The 19034-nt window shown below is 53.5% G+C and overlaps 1 protein-coding gene across 2 annotated transcripts; it reads right to left on the bottom strand.

Moving 5' to 3' along the window:
- Positions 1 to 4715: 4715 nt before the first annotated feature.
- Positions 4716 to 18816, bottom strand: LOC101911571 (ras-related GTP-binding protein A). Of its 2 annotated transcripts, XM_055818155.1 has the most exons (10): positions 18560 to 18812; positions 18039 to 18073; positions 15730 to 15829; positions 14660 to 14726; positions 13434 to 13656; positions 11350 to 11445; positions 9671 to 9793; positions 7318 to 7409; positions 6243 to 6358; positions 4716 to 5242 (listed from the first exon to the last, which is right to left on the bottom strand). In XM_055818155.1, exons 2-10 carry the CDS (start codon positions 18063 to 18065, stop codon positions 5145 to 5147), a joined length of 942 nt encoding a protein of 313 aa, XP_055674130.1. In that variant the 5' UTR covers positions 18066 to 18073; positions 18560 to 18812; the 3' UTR covers positions 4716 to 5144. The 2 variants fall into 2 exon arrangements, with proteins under 2 accessions (XP_055674130.1, XP_055674131.1); XM_055818156.1 differs by lacking the exon at positions 9671 to 9793 and having other exon boundaries at positions 18560 to 18816.
- Positions 18817 to 19034: the final 218 nt, after the last annotated feature.

A 19034-nucleotide genomic window follows, 5' to 3' on the forward strand; every position in this document is an offset into this window, starting at 1 on the left:
GGGGGTCTGGGGGTTCCCCAGCCCTGGCTCCTTCTTGGGTGTCTTGGGGAGCCCCCAGCCCCAGCTGCCAGGTGGGGATTTCGGGGGGGGGGTGGGGGTGGGTGTCACTCCCGTGGGAACACGTGGCAGGGCCAGACCTCCCATGGGGGCTGCTCCCCCCCCCCCCCCCAGCCTGCAAGAGGTCACACCAGAGCCCCCAGACCCTCAACTGGGCCACCCCCTCCTCCATGCCCAGGGATCCCAGCCTAGGGGTGCCCCGTGGGTCCCACCCCTGCCCTGCTGTGATCCCCCCAGTCAACCCGCCCACCCGCGCAGGGGGCAGCGGTCGCAGCCCCCCTGTAGGACACGCTGGGGGCAGCCACCGCTCCCCGCTCGTGTCAGTGTGACTCAAGGGGCTGGACGGGGCCACCCCAGCGGGGACCCGGCCTGGGGAGAAGCTGCCCTGTGTCACCCGGGGGGGCAAGGGCAGGGACCCCTGGTGACATCCCGCAATTCTCCCCCCCCAGGAAAGACGGGAGGGGGGCACCTGGCTGAGCTGAGGACCCCCCCTCGCCTCCATGGGCCCCCCCCTTGGCCGTACCCCAGAGCTGTGACACTTTTGGGGACTGAAAGAGCTTTTTGGGTATGGAGCCCAGAGGGACCCCTACCCTGACATCCCCAGGCTGAAGGACACGCTGCAAGCCCCAACATGCTGAGTCACCACCCCAAAAAAGGGGGAGGAAAAAGGGGTCACTTCCGCTCCCCCCCCCCCCGAAACCCCAAAACACAGGGCTGGGGGAGCTGGGACTCTGAGCACCAGTGCCGGGGGGTCCCACAGCACCGGTGCCACCACTCTGTCCGTAGGCTGGTGCTGGAGGGGAGAAGGGCTGAGGATTCCCCATGGACTCCCCGAGCTACCCCTCCCCCCGCAGCCCCCTCCCCCCCCCCGAAAGCAGCAAAAGAACTTGGGGTTGTGCTGTACCCACGGAGAGTGGCGGAGCCAAAAAGTCATTTATTTGCCTCGAGAAGAGCAAAAGCGCTCAGCCCTGCTGGGGCAGAGGAGTGGGAAAGGGGGGGACAGACCCCCAGGAAGGGCCCTGCTGGGGCGAGGGGGCTGGGGGGGGGAAAGGGGGGGGCAGCCCCCCGGGAAGGGCCCACCCGTGCTCCCACCCGCCGCCCGGTAAAGCCCCGAGGGTGGTGGGTCCAGCCATGGGGCTGGGGCTGAGGGACGCAGCCCACCCGCAGCAGGGCAGGGGGCTGGCTGAGGGGGAGCAGCAGAACGAGCCCGAACGGGCGATAGATCACGGACGTGACGATGGATGATGGACACGCTGCCGGTGCCAAGGGCCACCAGCACCCTGACATCTCCGGAGCGGAACAGCTGCCCGATGACACAAGTGGCACGCGCTGTCCTTGCCCACCCTTGGAGCAGGGTGGGTGTGTGTGTGTATAAATGCAAGGACCCCCAAAACGGGGGCATGCGGCTGCTGGCCCACCGCCCCGAGGCAAATAAAAATGTGTTGAACAAGACCAGCGCAGCGCCGCGCCTCCGCCGCCACCGTTAACTGCCAGCCCCTTGACCACACACACGGCACCTGCCCGCCAGCACCGAGCACACCGAGCCGTTTGTGCAAACCGTCGTCACCGGGCAGGGGGATGGTGTACCCCCAGGAGCGGAGCCCCTCCGGCACAGCGCCAGCGCCCGCTGCTTGCTCGATAAACCATGTCCCTCGTGGGGGTCTCGGCCCCTCCAGCCCAGCCGACCCCAGGCCACTTTGTCCTCGATGCACCAAACACTTGAGCAACCGCAAACACCGACTCAGCCTTCAGGAGCAATGCACGGAAAGGTGGATGCTGAGGTGGAATATTGAACTGTCGGACTCAGAGGGTTGTGATGGGCGCTAGGAAGTCCCCATGGTTATAGAAGAGGGGACCGTTCCGCGCTCTCCAGCTTTTTGGAGACCACAGCAGGACCTTGTGTCGTCTGGGGCTCCCTAGTACGAGGGAAATGCGCGTGGAGATGCTGGAGCATCCAGCAGGCACAGGGAGAGGCAGAGGGAACTGGGTAGCTCGGCTGCTGCCCCCAAGCACTTGCCGCGGGGACAGGGAAGCGCCGGAGATGGATGGTGACAGAACAAACAGCGACAGTTCAAGTTGTGCCATGGCAAGCTCCGATACACATATTTTTACTAATAATTTCAAAATCATGAGGATGATCACACAATGGAGTAGAGCCCTTGGATAGGAACGCCCACCCCGGGGATACTCGAGTCCCAGTTAGGCCAGTCCCTGAGCCGCCTCCCCCCGCCGGGCTGAGGGAGATGGGGGCCTGGCCAACGTAGCTCTGTGCCGACCACCGACCGAGCGCACAGCGGCACCCCCAGACCAGCCCACCTCCCCGGGCTGGGGACCTGCCCCCAGGGCGCACAGCAGCTCCCAGAAGAAGGGCAGCCTGTGCACAGGAACAGGGCCAAGCAGGGGAGGTTACTCAGCACCTTAATGCCAGGCGGCGGGAAGGTTCTACTGGTTTCACAGTTGAGTCCTCGAGGATGGAGCTCTGCAGCTTCATCAAGACTGTGCAGTTTGGCTTTCTGGGGCCAGACCCGTGCACCAGCCCGTTTGTAAGAACAATGTCTGGAGCAGGCACCGACCTTTGTTTTATATAGCCAAGAGCTGCCAGAGTAAGGGGGAAGACTCTTCCAGAAGTTTGGGTGAGGGTGCTGGAGCCCGATGCACCAAACCTTGTGGCTGGGCGATGCCCAGGGAGCGTGTCTGCTTGCTGGAGGGCCCTGCCCAGCACCAGCCTCTGCTGGCAGCGACCGACCCTGCGGTCTGAAAAAAGCCCTGGGGTTTGGTGGTGGGAGAGGCAGACAAAATACAACAGGGGCTGCCCAAAGAGGCAGGACAGCGTCCTCAGATCAACCCACCTGCGTGTCTGTGTCCACGCTGCGGGTGTTGCTCACCAGCACGCGCAGAGCAGCACTAGCACCATCTCTGCCAGAGAGCAGAAGGGAAACGTGGATTTCAAGAGAGCCCCCAAAACACTGTGTGCTGTAGGAAAACAGATCGCAGCAGCGAGAGTGAACGGCAGAACTGCAGCCACCACCGCGTTGCTGGCCACGGGGAGGCCGCAGCAGGCCAAGGCGCCTGCACGCTGGCGTGGGCTCGCCCTCAGCTGTCACACAGCGCCTTCATAGCGCTGTTATCTGCTCCCCCGGCCCACGCTTCCCCCCTTCACCTTATCACTTCCACACACTAATGTTTACCCCTTGAGGAAACCCAGTGGCAACTCCTTGTAACCATGGGAATAGGGCAGCGCTTCCCGCTGTCCTTTCCCGGCTCTGGGAACCGCTGCCTGCCGTGAACGCCTGCCCGCAGCAGCCAGTGCTTTGCCCTGCGCTGGAACCCGGGCCGTAAGCCATCTTCTGCGCTCCTGGAGCCACGACTGCCTCTCCTGCAAGCAGAGCCCATCCCAGCCATCCCTTGGAGGCAACATTCGCCATCGGCAGCGACTCATCCTCTCGCTCCGCAGGCCGGGTTTGGGTGCAGAACGCCGTGAGGCTCCTCCAGTGACCGAAGGAAAGGCAGGGACTGACTGTGCCCAAGCCACGCGGCAGTGGCCTGGCACAGCAGCTGGTCACGCAGCCTGCTCCACCCCGGCGTCAGGCAAAGGCGACTGCAGGCGAGGTTTGCTGCTCCCGCTCCAGGACCTGCATAGAATTCCATGCCTGCAAGCACCAAAGACAAACGGACCCCCGCTGCCGCGCCCCCAGCCCGTTCCCAAGCTCTCCAGCAGCTCAGGCACCGGAATTAACTGGAATCTCAGTTAAGTTCCTCTCCTACAGGGACGCTGTCTTGATTCTCACTGAAATCACACCCAGGCCGACAGGGCACTGCCGAGCGGGCGCTGCAAGGCCGTAACGACCGAGAATCGATGGGAGGTTCTGCGCGGAGCCCCCCCTCAGCTCCCCAGCCCAGAAGCGCCCTTCAGCCGCCCGCTCTACGTAACACCCTGTCACTGCCCCGCAGCGCGTGTGTGGGCACAGATACAGGGGGAGGCATGATTTTGAGAATACAAAGTGGAGAGCCAGGCTCAGTCACCACACCCTTTTTTATATAGTAATTCGATGCAGCAGGAAAAAGAAAAAAAAAAGAAAGGGATGCTGACAAGAATCAGCTCCCACCCAGCACGCCAGAGATCGCCCTAACTCACAGTGCTTTTGTTGTTCCTACGTTTAATGGAAATGCACACAAAAAATTCATTAAAAAATAGACAGTAATGTCAAGTTAACATCGGTGCCAAACGCTGCCCAAGTGGCTCGTCGCAAACATAGCTAATACAGCTCATGCACACACCACACACCACCACCGCGCTCCAGGGCTGCCCCGTGCCCGCACCGGCCCCCCCTGGCTCACCAGGACCAAGACCAGGCACACCAGGACTGTATCGCTGCTTGGTCAGTTCAGACCCTTGGCCCCCTGTTATTTACCGTGGCCTTTCCATTGCTTTGGCAAGTGTAAAAAGGCCAAGGCCAGCCTGGCTGCTTCATCCGCTGAGCGAATTTTACCTCCACCTGTCGGGGAATCCTCTTAAATGAAGCTCTGGGATGGCCTCCAGCAACACTCCCCCAAATAACGCGAAAGGAGAAACGCAGCTATTACATGCCTGCTTGCCAAAGCTGCCCTAGGTTTTAGAAGAGAGAAACCCCCACTTTCCAAACCTCTAGGGTCTGAAATCCCTGGTAGCAAAAAATTTATTTTCATGACTGAAGACAAGGAGAAATTTATAAACGTATTCTAGCAACCAACCAATAAAACAGTAAATATTCCATTCCTGTGACTTGTATGATCACCCGGGAGCAAAAACATCCAAAAAATGGCTCTGCCATGTGCCACTATGACAACCAGGAGTATGAGGCCACGTGCACATCACCTGTCCTTACTTCTTCCCAACCCCACGTACGCCAGGGAAGTCTCTTTTGAAGGTCCGCAGTGTATCCAGCCATCCTCGGAGTGACTAGTGTCCAACGTTAAAAGGAGAAAAAATAAAGCAGCACACTCATTTCAAAGCCCAACAAAGACATCGACATTGTTAGATTCTCCTAAAAATAAGTAGTTCCAATTCATTTTTTCTCCCCCCAAAGGCCACGTGCCTTGGCCAACGTTCAGCGCATAAGCAGGCTGTGCTTTGGTCCATCCACTCTCTCCAGCTTCTCAAAGTGTTTTCTGGCATTGCGGATGTTGATCAGCGTAGCTGCAGAAGCTGGGATGGGAAAGGAACAGGGGAGATAAAAGAAAAAAAAAAGTTAAAAGGGATGGGAGTAACCGAGTCCTCAGAAGTTCAGTGCCGCCTAAAAGCGATGTCCTGTCAGCATGCTTATTGCCACCCTGCGGCTCCCTGGCTGCGCAGAACCGAGTGCTGGAAGGTCGGGGCCACTGGCTGATCCTGGCGCAACACCCAGGGAGTGGGAGCACACCGCGCTCGAGCAGCTCGCTCCCAGGGCCGGCTGCCCCAGCCACCGCGCTGCCCGTTCACTGCACCTCAGGCACCATATCGCAGCGGCTGCCAGCTCAGGGCTTACACGGGTTTTCCCTAATTCAGTAAAACCTCTGAGGAGGACGGAAGCATCCGCACCGCAAGCCCCAAGGCTGTCCTGGCCAGCATCTTGAGCACCTCAAATCCTAACAGAAGTGGTTTCAAGTGGAGCTGTGTAAACAGTTAAATGGTCACACTGCGCCTGTAAGGGCTGGCACTGCCAGCTGCAGTTTCTTCTTTAAGATAAATAGATGCTGCTATAATTAGAGTCCTCGCCCACCAAAACAGTTCAGGCAGCAAGAGCAGAAACCCAAATGTGATCCGTCTTCTGCTTCCTCTCCGAAAAATTACTGGGGCTGCCAGCTCAGAACAGCCCAAAATAGGTTGTTAGACATGACCCACGAAGTCAGGTCACATCTGTTTCAGTGGTTCCCCACCGCTGCCACGATCCTCCACCCGACAGCAGTGAACAGCTCGGCTGCCAAAGGCACACGGCTCTGGCCCACCGCAAAGCCAGGCACTTTCTAACCACCTTCCCCCACCCTCTGCTCAGACAGGGCAAACCCGCAGGACAGTAGATCCCTCTCTCTATTTAATTACAATCAGTTCCATTGCCTTCCCTGGTGTCTGTCATTTTCCAAAAGAAAAATCGTTTAAACTAGACTCATTTGGCTTTTTGTCCCTGCAAACAAAAGCAGGCCAGCAGCTTATCTTGGCGTCAACTTACGTATTGAAGGGTCTGACATGACCACCATCACATATGTATTTGATGTAAAGATGTCAATGAAAGCAGCAAAGTTAGAGTTCCTGACCTCCATACTCTGGAAAGAAGCTGCCAGCTTACTAAGAGGAGAGAAAAAAAAAAAAATATAAAAAAACCAAGGAAAAAAACCAAGGTTACTGGAACATTGCTCTAACAGCTTTTGTGCCTACCCAGCCAACATCCCATTATTTGAGCTGACGGTAACAAAGAAGTGTTTGAGTCCTCACTTGGCAAGCAACACCAGGTACAACTACAAGTTTGGTTGGTTGTGGGTTTTTTTGTTTGTTTGTTGTTTTTTTTTTTTTTTTTTAAAGAAAAAAAGTCTTTAGCTTTAGGCTAAAATATAAAATGATTTGTGCACTGAATGGTGAAGGCAATTCAAGAGACAACCCTGTGGAGTCTGCTATACCCAAGCAGTCAACATCACTTCCCCCACGGATGCCACAGCTCAGCCATTTAGAAAGGCAGGTGAACACTGTGGATAACCAGCAGAAATAAGTATAAAACTGAAACATCTGGAGACAGGTCCATACACCACCCCACCAGCTCTCCATCCTACCCAGGCTCCAAACACTTGCAGATATTACCAACAGACTGCGGAACCTGGAGGCTGTTCAAAAGCTGAGCTGCTCCCAATCAAGCTTTCCGCTTTTCCATTCGAAATACCGATAAACAGCGCCTGCAAGCCTCTTGCTCCCAAACCAGCACCGCAGTACAGGGTCTGAATCAAAGCTCTCCGCCTGACAGCAGCACTGTTGACTCTCACTAATTTATCAGTTTCATCCTGAAGCTCTCCTACCTTGCCCAGGAGAAAACGGTTGTTTCAAAACAAGCCTCCTTCCACCATCAGCAAAGGAGGAAGTTACAAAAGATAACTATTAATTCAGTTGTGTTTAAGCGTGGTGCAATTTAGAGTACAGCATCTCTGCTTGCTGAGGAGTCAGAGAACTAGCAGGAATTTGGGGAGCCTTTGTGCTTCTGGATGAAGCCGAAGTGCCTGCTGAGGTATCTTCCCCACCTAATGATTAAATCATCTCACCTGCAACTCAGCTTGAATTGTTTAATAATGTTGCTGATTTTCTCAAATCTGTGGACATCCCGCTGTTCTTTGCATTGATAGTGAGAAATGACCTGGAAGGCAGAAGGACAGTGCAAGCTGGTTATTTGTTTCAGCACAGGTTTCTCAGCCTCGACAGCAGCTATGGGGAACGGGTAGCAAGGACAGATTCCTTTTGCGTTTTGCCGACTGAACTTGGAAACTATTTGCAACAATACTTGTGGTGCTTTCATGATAAAGCAAGACTCAGTAATACAATTACCAGAGAGCCTTCCACAAGGGCAGATGCAAGTATGTTAAGATATGCAAGAGATGCTATTGTCCATCTGAGGTGTGAATACTCCCAACATAGCAGCAATTTAAATCTTGATTTCAAAAAAGGAAGTGCACAGAGAGGAAAAAAATGCAAGACCATCACTGCAGGTAGGGGAAACACACACTTGACAAAGGCTGGAATAGCTTTTCCTTCCTAAGTCTATCGTGCCGCAGGTTCTCAAGGACCGAACCAGGGCAGTTTCCCGTTCTGCAACAGGTGGGCTGCACAAGCACCGCTCTCAAAGCCCGGCGCACTGTTCCTCCCCAAGACAAGCAGAACAAAGGCAGCCGGTTCCTAGGGAGTTCTCTCCCCGTCAGTTCACTGAGTCAGACCAAGAAGCGCTAAGCTGCCTGCATTCAGATGGGGTCCCCTCCTCTTCCTCCCACGTAGCGATCCATCAGCAGCACAGACCTCAGTGCCTGGCTGCCAATATTCAGAGGATCAAAAGGTTTTTTGAAATCCTGGCAGCGTGACCCACAGCTCTCTCTCCCTGACCGTTTTCACAAGGCTGGTAGCCTATAGACCTCCTCTCCTCAGCCAAATCAGCTAACGGGCCGAGAACTGCCTTTACTGCATCAGGGGAACGGCACACAACCAAACAGTTACATCATCTTCGTTCCCACAGCAAACCAAAAAGGAATATTTTTAAAAACTTACGCTGTGTGCTTCAAGCTCTTAAGAACCATTACACGGACTGCTACTGGAAGTGTCAGACGCCCTGGTCCAAGGATGTTAAATCTTACTTTTCTACCTACACAATCACATTTAACAGATGTGTAAGAACTAAGCTTTCTGGTTGGTTTCCTCCCCCCGCCTCACCTCAAGCACCTTAAAACGATCATGTACTTTCGACTTTTTAAACCTGCCTGATTATTCATACAAGTACAGGTTTAGCCAGATTCAAGGACTGCATTCGTACCAAAGCCTTCATTGTATGCAAGTTTGTTCCTTAACTTTCCAGATCGGTTTTTCTCTTACTGTGATTTGAATACAATCTCAGAGCAAGATTTCACTTCAGGAGAAAGAAGTCCTGGGGGAAGTTTAAATACATGAAAAAAAAGTGAGAAGAAAAGAGTCTTTTTAAAGAGAAGTTACCATTACACTAAAAAATAAGCATAGAATTTTTGTAGCAAAGATTACTCTTTTTCAGTAAAAAAAAAAAAAAAAGTACTTATAACAAAATTACATACCACCACGGTGGAACCATTTATTATCTACAAAAGGTCAAAAAGCAGAACTTGCCAGAAAAGGCGTGTGTTTACTTCCGATAGTTTAAGAAATGAGAAAAGCTAACAGCTCCTTTTCCACATTCCCTCCATCATTTCCAAGTCAGACATCTAGCCATCAAGGAAAACACTCAAAAAACCATATCAAACCCAAAATTCCTTCAAGAGTTATGGCGCAAAGTCTGAAGAGACCAATCCAGAAACCAAGAGTACAAATGGACAAGCAGCAACGGTGGGTTTAACCAAAACATTTTATCCTGCAGAGACAACAGATCGGAGCACAGCTACCGTGCAGCCGGTAACTTCGAAAGCCATCACAAACCAACCGCTTGTGATCCTCTATCCATACTCTGGGTTTGTAGAGCATCAGACAAAAAAAAAAAAACCAACAAAAAAACAGAAGAAAAAAGAAATCAGGCCCAGATAAAATGCTAGGCCAGGAGGAACTGAAAAGACTTATTTCAAGCTAAAGAAGGTTCTTGCCCAGGGTAGAAAGGAATTCTCAGAAAAGTCCCACAGCTGACAACAGAATGGGGATATGAAACCCTCTCATAGCTTGGAAGAGGGAAATACTGATCAAGCCCTCAGCTCAACTGCTAGAAGTGGAAATTTTGGGAAGGTCCCCGTGATCCACGGAGTCACGTCAACTCCGCTCAGTATCACAAGGCCTGGATCAATGCGTTCCGCCATCTGGCACCTCTCTTTGGGCTACTGCCACAACAGCACTTTCCACCCAGGGAACTCCGTCCTAGGCTGGGCAGAGGAACCCGAGGGGCAGAACTGCTGTATTCACCAGGAAAGTGGCTCTCTCAAACAGAAGCACTTCATCTGCCTCGATGATCTGAGCAAAGTTCCTCAGGTTCATTTCCAGCTGCTGGACGTTGGGGATCAGCTGATAGACTATACTGGACCAGGCCTGTCAGTAAAGAAAGACACAACATAAAGGCTGCGTTAGCACTTCTCTGCCTCATCCTCGTTAAGCAGCGTGCTCAAAAACTGATTATTTGCAGTTCTGGGTGCCGCTAGCCTAGGTGAGACTGAGAAGCTTCTCCCACCTCCACGTCCAGGTATCTCCACTACAGCAGAGACTACAAGGGGCACCCCAGACCTGAGCAAACTCTTCACTAGGGCAAGTTCTTCTCCACATCACTCCCAGAGAACCTACAATACTACTAAAAAGACTTAAACCATCCTAATTTTAAGCTGCTGCTTCTGGATAAACCCGCTCAGGTTTTCAGAGGGTTTTTTTTTTTAATCTTGAGTAAGGTCGACATGAAGATGGATACCTGGCAGCTCACCACTGACCCAAACAGAATGCTCTACTCCGACCCAATGAATCGGGCCCAGGCCCAGAAGGGGTTGGGGATGCTGTAATGGGCATCTGTCCTTGTTCAGACTCAGGTCCTCTAAGCTCAGCTTCACCTCGCTGCCTACCTACCGCCCCAGGTTTGTGTCAGTGCCTGCCCACGCGCTTCCCCCCAGGCGTCGGGGTGGATACTTGTCTCCCCTATTCACCAAGTAACTGATAGACCCTAAACACTTCTGCCACCCCACTGGCCAAATGCAAAGTCAAAAGCCTAAGCCATGGGTACAAGCTCTGAAGAGCTCTGGCAGGGCTGTCTAGAACAGCCCAGGTGCATCAGCCACTCAAACAAAGTCACCAGCGTAACAGATGACCATCAGGGACACCTGCAGGAAGACAGGGCATGCTTTGGAAGGCTGATTTCTAGAGGCAGGTGGGTATGTGCTGTGTGAAGAGCGATGTCTGGCGTATGGTACCATGTCAGCCTCAGCCAAACACAGCACACACTGAAGGCAGAGGAATTTGCAACAGCATTGGATGGATTTGCCAGGATGGTGAAATCTGCCATCCAAAGTCCCACTGAAGTCAGAAGAAAGGCCAAATGGTCCTCACCTTCCGACAAGCAACCCGGCCACTACACTACCACCGCTGCTTATTAGCATTCGCTGGCAATTATACCAATCATTTGCTATCAGCGTAGCCCTGATAGCACTCACCGCTCCCACACCTGGAAGACCTCTGACACTGCAGTCAAGACTGACAGATAGCAGAGAAACCCCATCATCTCCCAAAAGAAAAGCAAATTCCCAGAAGGGTAAATGATCATGTTGCAACAGTGCTACAGAGAAACACAGGAAACAATTCCTTGCTGGGTAAATATGACTAAAAAAACCCATGCAGTAGCTCTTTCTAAAGCACCCAGGCACAGTATTCAAGCAGTATTAGCGTACTGACACCATGACTCCAACACGGGGAGAGGTTTTACTTTCCCTAATTAAAATCCAGATGCTCTGACGCCATTTACAGCAGCTAACCTCCAGAAGTAGCTGCTGCAGAACCAAAAGGGCCAGTCACTAACAAACGAGTAACAACTAACCACTCTCCCTCCTCATGCTCTTACGTTCAGATGGGACGGGGGAAGCCAAATACGGAGAGGAAGCTGTACAAACCTTGTAAAGCGTTTCATCCCAGATGGAAGTTCTAAAACACACACATTCCAAGGGACGGGAAAGGCGCTTCAAGTCTTCCTCACGCTCTTTAAAAATCTGGGGGGGAAAAAAATGATTAGCAGCTAAGTGTAAGTATTTCTGCCTTTGGTGCAGTTGCTGTGCTGCATTTACAGCAAGCATTTCAAACAAATCTCAAGTCCCTACAGCACCGCAGAAAAGACAGCAGCAGAGCATGCCGGCCAGGACAGGCCAGCAGAAACCCCTTTCACTGGAGCAGCAGGGACTTGCAGACCACAGCTGTCTTGCAATAGATCTGACTGGGACTCAAAGCTGAAATAACTATGGGCATTGTGGAGTGGGAATGGAAGTGGACACACATGAGTGTCTCCGAGGACCTACATTTTGACAACTCCCTGGTCACAGGCAAGAAGCTCCATCGCTGAGGACAGGACAGGAAGAAAGCACTCGAGGTTCATCAATATGTGGAGCTCTGAGGCATGTACTTGTACAGTCTTGTCTTCTCTTCTCACACCATCCTCTGCCCTTAGAAGTTATGGTTACAAAAAAAGGGGAGCAGGGGAAACAGCAGAGACCAGACAGCCTTGTGCCAGGCTCTGACAGAACTGCTAGAAATGCAACAGGACAGCCAGCACCATGCCTCTACAGAGGGAGACACAACGACCACCTTCACCTCAGCTGTTTTTAGGAACACAGGAGAACATTAACCCATCCCCAGGAAACGCTGCACAGGCCAGCACTTACCATCTGGGTCCTGGGATACCTAAGGCTTCAGTAAGATTTTACCGAGACAGAGATTTGGCCCAGTATTTGCATGTTCTTCTGAGTAGCAGAATCAAAACAGCTCTCGATGGGTGTGCAATGATACATGTCGAAAGCATATCTGAAATAAGGCCCCTCTTCTGTCCACCCCTCACTTCAGGGCCTCACTAGAGTCTGCCCCACCGTGTAAAACCAGAATTTGTGTCCACTAGTCCCAAAACAAATCAGGACAGGACAGCATCAAGCAGATTTTAAGAGTCATGCTTCAGCCTGGAGGGAAGGCAGATGGAAGTAAGGAAAAGCTCCTTGAGTCAACCCTACGAAACCAGCTTGAGCTATTTCTGCACTGAGCTGGAGGGTAGAACCAGAACCAGCAGAGGAGGATCACCATTCTGAGACAGCACGCGTGATCTGAAGCCAGCCTGCTACGTGGAAGAAGTCTGCCTGTGCCGGGAGGTCAGGGTGTGGTTTCAGCCACAGGACCTCGCACAGCCTCCTCCGCAGCTGCCCAGGCACGTACTCACCAGGAATCAGAAGAAATTAATAAGACTTCTTACTTCAGACAAAAGCAGACAGCCTAAAGGGGTCTCCAAACATGCTGCAAGCCAGGGAGTGGCCAAGCAGCCAGGGATGTGCTTGTCTAACCCATAAAGCTCATTTTCCTTTCGGTATCAGGAGTTAGTTGCTTTTCAGTCCAAGGTGGTAGGAACTCAGCATCTTTAACCTCCCTGCCACCTTTCAAGAGCTCCAAAAAGAACAGAAGAACTCCAGACATCTCTTAAAGGCTGATCTCCAGGCTCTGCAGGATGCCTTCTGGGGCAGAGGAGTGCTTATGAGGTGATCTCTGGGCAGGCAGGCCCAACTGACAGAACAGAATCCACTGACAAACCACCTCCTAGTTAACGGGGAAAGTTTCAACTGCCACCGCCACCATCTGCAAAGCCAGCCACATGGTGAGCAGCAAGATTAAGGTCACTGGTTTTCTTTCAGTTCTACCTCCCTTCTGGAGCCAACGTCTGGTGAAAGTGCTAGAATCAGCGCTATAAAAGAAAAGGCTTAGAGTAGGTGTCACTGAAAATAGTTAGTTCTGTTCTCAAATAGATTATATGCAAGAGATAGCGATGACATACAGTTTAGAAAAGGCAGAAAAAGCTTAGAGGGCTCTGACAATTCCTAACATCTGAGAAACCCTTCTAGGAGCAGTGCTGATGGGGCTGTATTTGAAGTGTGAAATCGCAATGCATCAGCACAGCCAAAAGATGTTCTGTTTGAAAGCATTTCTATGGCAACTATCAGGTTCTCACCAAATCCCGCTGATCCTCCTGCACCAAGTCCATCTTGTGCACTAGACAAAAGATCTTTGCGTCAGGAGAGTTCTGAAGAATTGCCTCCAAGCATGACTGGTAGTAGTGCATGTCCTTCTCCAGTTCACGGCTCTCTACATCAAAGACATAGATGAGGACTTCTACGTTGCGGAAGATGTTGTCCCGCTGACTGGTGAAGTAGTTCTCCATGAAGGTGTCCTGTCTGAGAAGGAGCAGAGTGACAAAGCAAGGAGATCCCTGTTAGAGCAACCAGGTCCCGATTAGCATTGTCAGGAAAGGTGCTACGTGTAAAATACCTCCTGCTAGACAGGCAAGGTTCACATTTGGAGCTAGAGACCCCCCCTCACGGGAGTCCAGGCAAAAGCCCCAGGGTGGCTATATTCCCCGTGACACACGGCTCCCTAAAGCATTTCCAAGCAAGCAGAGCTGGATGCTGCTGAAGAGCATCTGCTCACCAGTCTCACAAGAAGCCACAGCTTCCCTCACGTCACAGCCGGCTGCAAACAGAGCTACACTGCTTCTGGGCCCAGGCTGGCTTTCAGAGAGTTGCAAATAGAAAAGCCACAGCAGCAGAAGCTAAAACATAACCAAAACCATCGGTGCAGATGGCAGGATTTAAATCTCCTTTAAGTTTTCCTGAAGGTGGCTCAAGCAATGCATGAGAACTTGAGAGCTGATGGAAGATTCAAGTTGGACAGCTCTGCTGAGGCTCTGCCAGCGGGAGAGCATCCTTCAAAAAGCTGCTTCCAGGAGCCAGAGGATCAGTGTCAGCCTTCAGCACCGCTTCCCAGCATGCACCCCCTTTGGATCAAGCTGGTGATGAACAACTCCAAAACCAGCACCACCTCCCACCACCTGAGGAGAAAGTCCAAGTGAAGGACTCAGGCTTTTTGCCAGCAGAAGAAAGCAGGCAGTGAGGGAAGGGCAGACCTATGCACCGCACCTTTTATGCAGGGATAACTCAAGAGACAGTGTAACTGTGCCAACCCCTTCCACCCACAAGCCTAAGATGCGAATCCATTCTTTCCAGAGCTGTCTCACAAGTTTTACAGTGCACGCATGAAGCCTGTTCTATTCCCTTCATACACAACACCAGCATCCTCATCCCTCTGGGGCAGGAGGACCTCTGTTTTGCTACATCCCAGCCTTATTCCCCAGAGCCAGCCCCCAACGGTTTCAAAAGCAAAAGAATAAACAGTACCTACCCTCCACAGTCCCAGAGGTTTAATACCAGGTTTCCTAGAAATCTAACATGGGAGTGCTCCACATCAACTGGAAAGAGACAACAGGAGTTTACCAACTGCACCACACTCCCAGACCAGAGCTACCTCTTCGGGCAGCCAAAAATGCCATTCTTTGCAACGCAGCCCACAGTTTGTAAAATCCCATCTAAAGAACACCCTTGTATGCAAATGTGTAGATGAAGGCGCCACGGAAACAGACAGTTCCCAGAATAACTCAAGCCTTCCTACTCTCTACCCAGGACACTATTCTCCTGAGAAGCGTAGTGGGAGGTTCCCCTTTAACATGTTCTCTCATCTCTGTGATATTTTAAGAACGATATTAGTTCCAGTGCAGTCTGCAAGGCCTTCAGCAAGCCTTAAAAGAATAAATCAGTAACACAAAGAATGTAAACTTTATGAACAGGCCAAGTTTATGGCAAAGAGGAAACGTACACCAAAAACGGCATTAAGTCCTCACAGGTGCTTCCCAGCGAGGAACATTAGAACCTGACAATTGACAGCCCGGTTTCAGAGGAATCACTTATTGCTTTTTCAGATCCATGGCTTTGGAGAGGGAAAAAATCAAAAAGGTACACGACACCAACTGAGCCTAGTGCATCACCCTGCCAAAACTACAGGTGCAGAGCAAGATCGCTGCGCCTCCAGCTGCGCTGGCGATCAGCTGGCTAACAACAGGAAAGCCTCACCAACAAGGGCCACCACGAGAAGACTCTGAAAAGCCCTCCAATAAGAGGTGTAGCTGCAGCAAAGGCCGCTTCCTGACCAAAATAAAAATTAAGGATGTCAGTTCAACAGTAAAGCAGCAAAACTGAACCCAGTGCTGCCTTCCCTTTCAGTTCAGCCTCCTACATGCCCTCAGCTGCGCTCAGGAGTGAAGCTCCCTGTGAGGTGCGGCACCTGGGAGGATCAGCAGACACCCATCTACCCCAGAGCAGAGGAGAGGCAGGGATTGCTGGAGGTAACAGCCTCACCCTTTTAATGAAGGCGATTTGAGCCTTGAGAACTTGTGGTTCGAACAAGAGAAGACTTACTTGTGGCACCCAGGCGCCGTGTGTCCCTGGCGATGTAGTTTGCAAAGATAATGGACCTCATGCTGGTCTTCCCAGACCCACTTTTACCCATCAGCAGCACCTAGGAAGAAAAAAAAAAAAAAGGAAAGGATTAGTTGCCACAGAGCACAGAGTCCTTCACAGCTCCCTTGGGATTAACACCTTACTGCCGAATAAACAGCCACCAAAATAAAGGACAAATGTAATTCAGATGTGAATACATCACGAGACTGAGGCAAAGAAGAGTACCATGCCCGGGAAAGCAGGAGACAGACATGCTTCCCTCCTTGCTATGCATGGTCACCAAACTGTGGTCAGACTGAAACCCTTCCCTCTTGTTTGCATTCTCAAACTATGGCCACCCCACCCCCCTCAGGAACCTCTGCCCTTCCAGGCACCACACACCCGTTCCCTCAGCCGGCTGCCTACCCCCCAGAAAGCACAGCCAGCCCACAGCCACTGTCCTCCAAAGCCCCTTTTCCCAACACACGCTGGCAGAGGACTCATTATCAGCACCCGGGGAAGAGTGGGAGCTGCTCCCAAAGCTGCCGCAGCCTCCCCAGCCCCAGCCCCTCACACCTGCTCGCTTTCCAAACACACTGGCACCACAGGTGAGGGCTTGATGGTTTTGACAACAGCAAAAGACTTTGCCAGGACAGAAGAGGAGCTTTACCTCAAGCCTTTAAGACCAGGCTGGAAACAATCCCTTGCCCACTCAGCTCTGGTATTCTCCACCTATTACTTCTCTCCTAAATCACGCTCTTTTCCTTCCCCTTATGTGACTTGTTTTCTGCTCCCCCACAGAAGTGAAATACAAGTTACGTTTCAGGTATCAGAAAACCAGCAAAAAGTTAAAAGCAGATGGGACAGCCCGGTTTCAAGTGCACCAGGCTCTTGTGTAGGGGGGACACTTGACTCCAGAGTCCTGTCTGCAGATCACCAGGCCAAAGGAGAGGCAGCACCTTTGGTAGTCAAAACCTAGGGGGTGACTGGGGGGGGCGGGCAGGAAGAGGGAAGACAGTCCCACAAGGCAAGACTCTACACTGATCTAAAAATAAAATTGAAAAGCCCCAACAGTGACAGTCAACTCAGACTTGCTCACAAAAACAGCTGTCAAACAAGTTCCAGTTACGAAGTCATATTCAGCCTTTGGCAACAGCTCTAAAAATCTATCATCAAGGATAGAGATCGCAACCAGCCCAAGTCTGCCTGCCCAGCTGCGCCAGTGCCAAACGCGAGCTGGGAAGGGAAGGCACTCACTCGCCTCCCAACCTCGCTCTGCGACTGCATGGCAACAGCTGCCAAAATCTCAGGGCAAAACAGGAGAGGCAGAATCGCACCATCCCGTTTGCATAAGTTATCCTTCCGAGAGTGACTGCAACGTTTCACAGGCTGGCGAGCACCCTTTCCAAGGAGAAGCTGACCACATGTCTCGATGATTTGGTAACAAGGGCTTTTCCTCAGAGAGGCAGGCTGCCTACCCGCCTTTCCGGAGCAAAACCCCCAGAAACCTGCACTGTCTTCTGCCCCTGAGCTACAGGCAGGGCAGAAGGAGCAAACATCAACATCTCTTATTTCATAGCACCTGCAGAAAAAGCACACGCAGAAACACAATACGGCTCAACAGCACAGCCCAAGCCAGCCTACAGGCGAACCCAATTCCCAAGTTTTAGGCTATGGAGGCCTTTCAGAGGGGTCAGACAACAGCACTTAGGCCTGGGCAGGAAACTCAATCCTAGCACACCATGGAAAGGCAGCCGTGTGGCCTCTACACAGCCGCTTTAACAGCTGTGAGTATACTTACTGCTGGAATACACCCACCTCCACCCCCCGAGTTCTCAGGAAAAGCTCTACTCTTTCCCCAGGTGTGAAGTCTGAGCCTCCCAAGAGCCCTCAGCGAATTACAGGCTCCCCAGACAAGTTTCTGTAATGCACTGGAAGGGTCTCCCCCTGGGCTGATGAAGCGGGTCAGGACGTACCCTCTTCCCTCATACCACAGGAGGCACGCAGCGAGCCGAGGATTTTGCAACACGTACCAGTAACGCGGATGCAGTGGTTACCACGACGGCTCCATGGCAAGCCTCCCCTGCCACTCATGCAGCCAATAAACTCAACTCCAATTTTAGTTTCTAGCACTTTAAGTGAAGGATGTGTCTGCTGACACTGAGCCTTCAGAGGCACATGACGGCTGAAGAACACGCTGAGGCAAGGATGCACACACATAATGACATTAGCAAATGCAGATGGGGAATGAAAACCCAACTGCAAGGGATTCTCCTTTCAGTTCTTACCTTTTTCTTCATGGCTGTGCTTGGCATCACCCACCTGCAGAGAGAAGACCACATTCTTAGCCTGCTCTGCCTTCCCCACGTACAGGCTTTGCTCTAGCGCCTGCATCCCACCCCAGCAGCGCGGCGGGAAAGGGGAAGCGCTCCCACCCGGGCAGGGCGCCCCCGGACCTCCGCCGTGCCAGGCGCTTGGAGCTGCTGCCTCAGGCGGCTCAAACTTCAGCCGAAGCCCCCGGGAGCCCCCTGCGAGCCCCCGGCCAGCAGCGCTCCCCAGCAGGCCCAGCAGGCCGGGCAGCGGGCCCACGAGCGGGCAGCACACCGACCGGTCCCGGCCCCGGGCCCTGCCCGCGGGGCGCCCCGCAGCCCAGCCCCGGCTACCGCCGCCCCCGGCCCCGCTCCCCTCGGCCACCGCCGCCCCCGGCCCCGCTCCCCGCGGCCGCCCCCACCCCGCCGGGCCCCGCCGTGGCCTCGACCCCCGGCTCGGCCCGGCCCGCGCCGCCGGGCCCCGCCGCCCCCCGCTACCTTCTAGCCGCGGTAGGCGCCTCCCGGGCCGGCTCGGCGGTGCCCGCGGGCGGCGGCGGGGGAGCCTGCCGGCCTGCGCTCCGGAGGCGGCGGAGCTCTGCGGCACCGAGCGCCCCCCGCTCCGGGGTAGGCCTCAAAGCCGCGGCCTCACGTGAGCCCGCCGCGCCGCCGGGGTCTCGCCCGCTCCCGCCGCGGCACCCGGGACCCCCCGCCCCCCCCCAGCGGCGCTCACGAGACCCAGCGCTCGGCGGCGGCCGCCGGTCACGTGAGCGCTCGCCCCACCCCTCCCGCGCCCCCTCCCGTCACGTGACGCGCGGCGCCGCGGCGGGCGGGCGGAGGCAGAAAGGGGCGGGGCGAAGACGAGGCTCTGGCTGCCATCTTTGATGCGGGCAGCCCGTTACTGGCAGGAGGGGGTTTGCGGTGGCGGGAGCGCGGCGCGGCGGCCGGCGGCGGCACTCAGGGGACGGGCGAGAGCTC

This window comes from Falco peregrinus, chromosome 13 (genome assembly GCF_023634155.1).
Source record: "Falco peregrinus isolate bFalPer1 chromosome 13, bFalPer1.pri, whole genome shotgun sequence".
In the NCBI taxonomy this organism is placed as follows: domain Eukaryota; kingdom Metazoa; phylum Chordata; class Aves; order Falconiformes; family Falconidae; genus Falco; species Falco peregrinus.

Excerpts from the sequence above, each read along its gene's own strand:
- LOC101911571 (XM_055818155.1), bottom strand. The coding sequence starts at position 18,065 with ATGCCAAGCACAGCCATGAAGAAAAAG. Across the intron at positions 11,446-13,433 it reads AGGAGGATCAGCGGGATTTG|ATTTTTAAAGAGCGTGAGGA; the intron begins GTGAGAACCTGA and ends TTTCCCCCCCAG. Across the intron at positions 9,794-11,349 it reads GGGATGAAACGCTTTACAAG|GCCTGGTCCAGTATAGTCTA; the intron begins GTTTGTACAGCT and ends CTTTACTGACAG.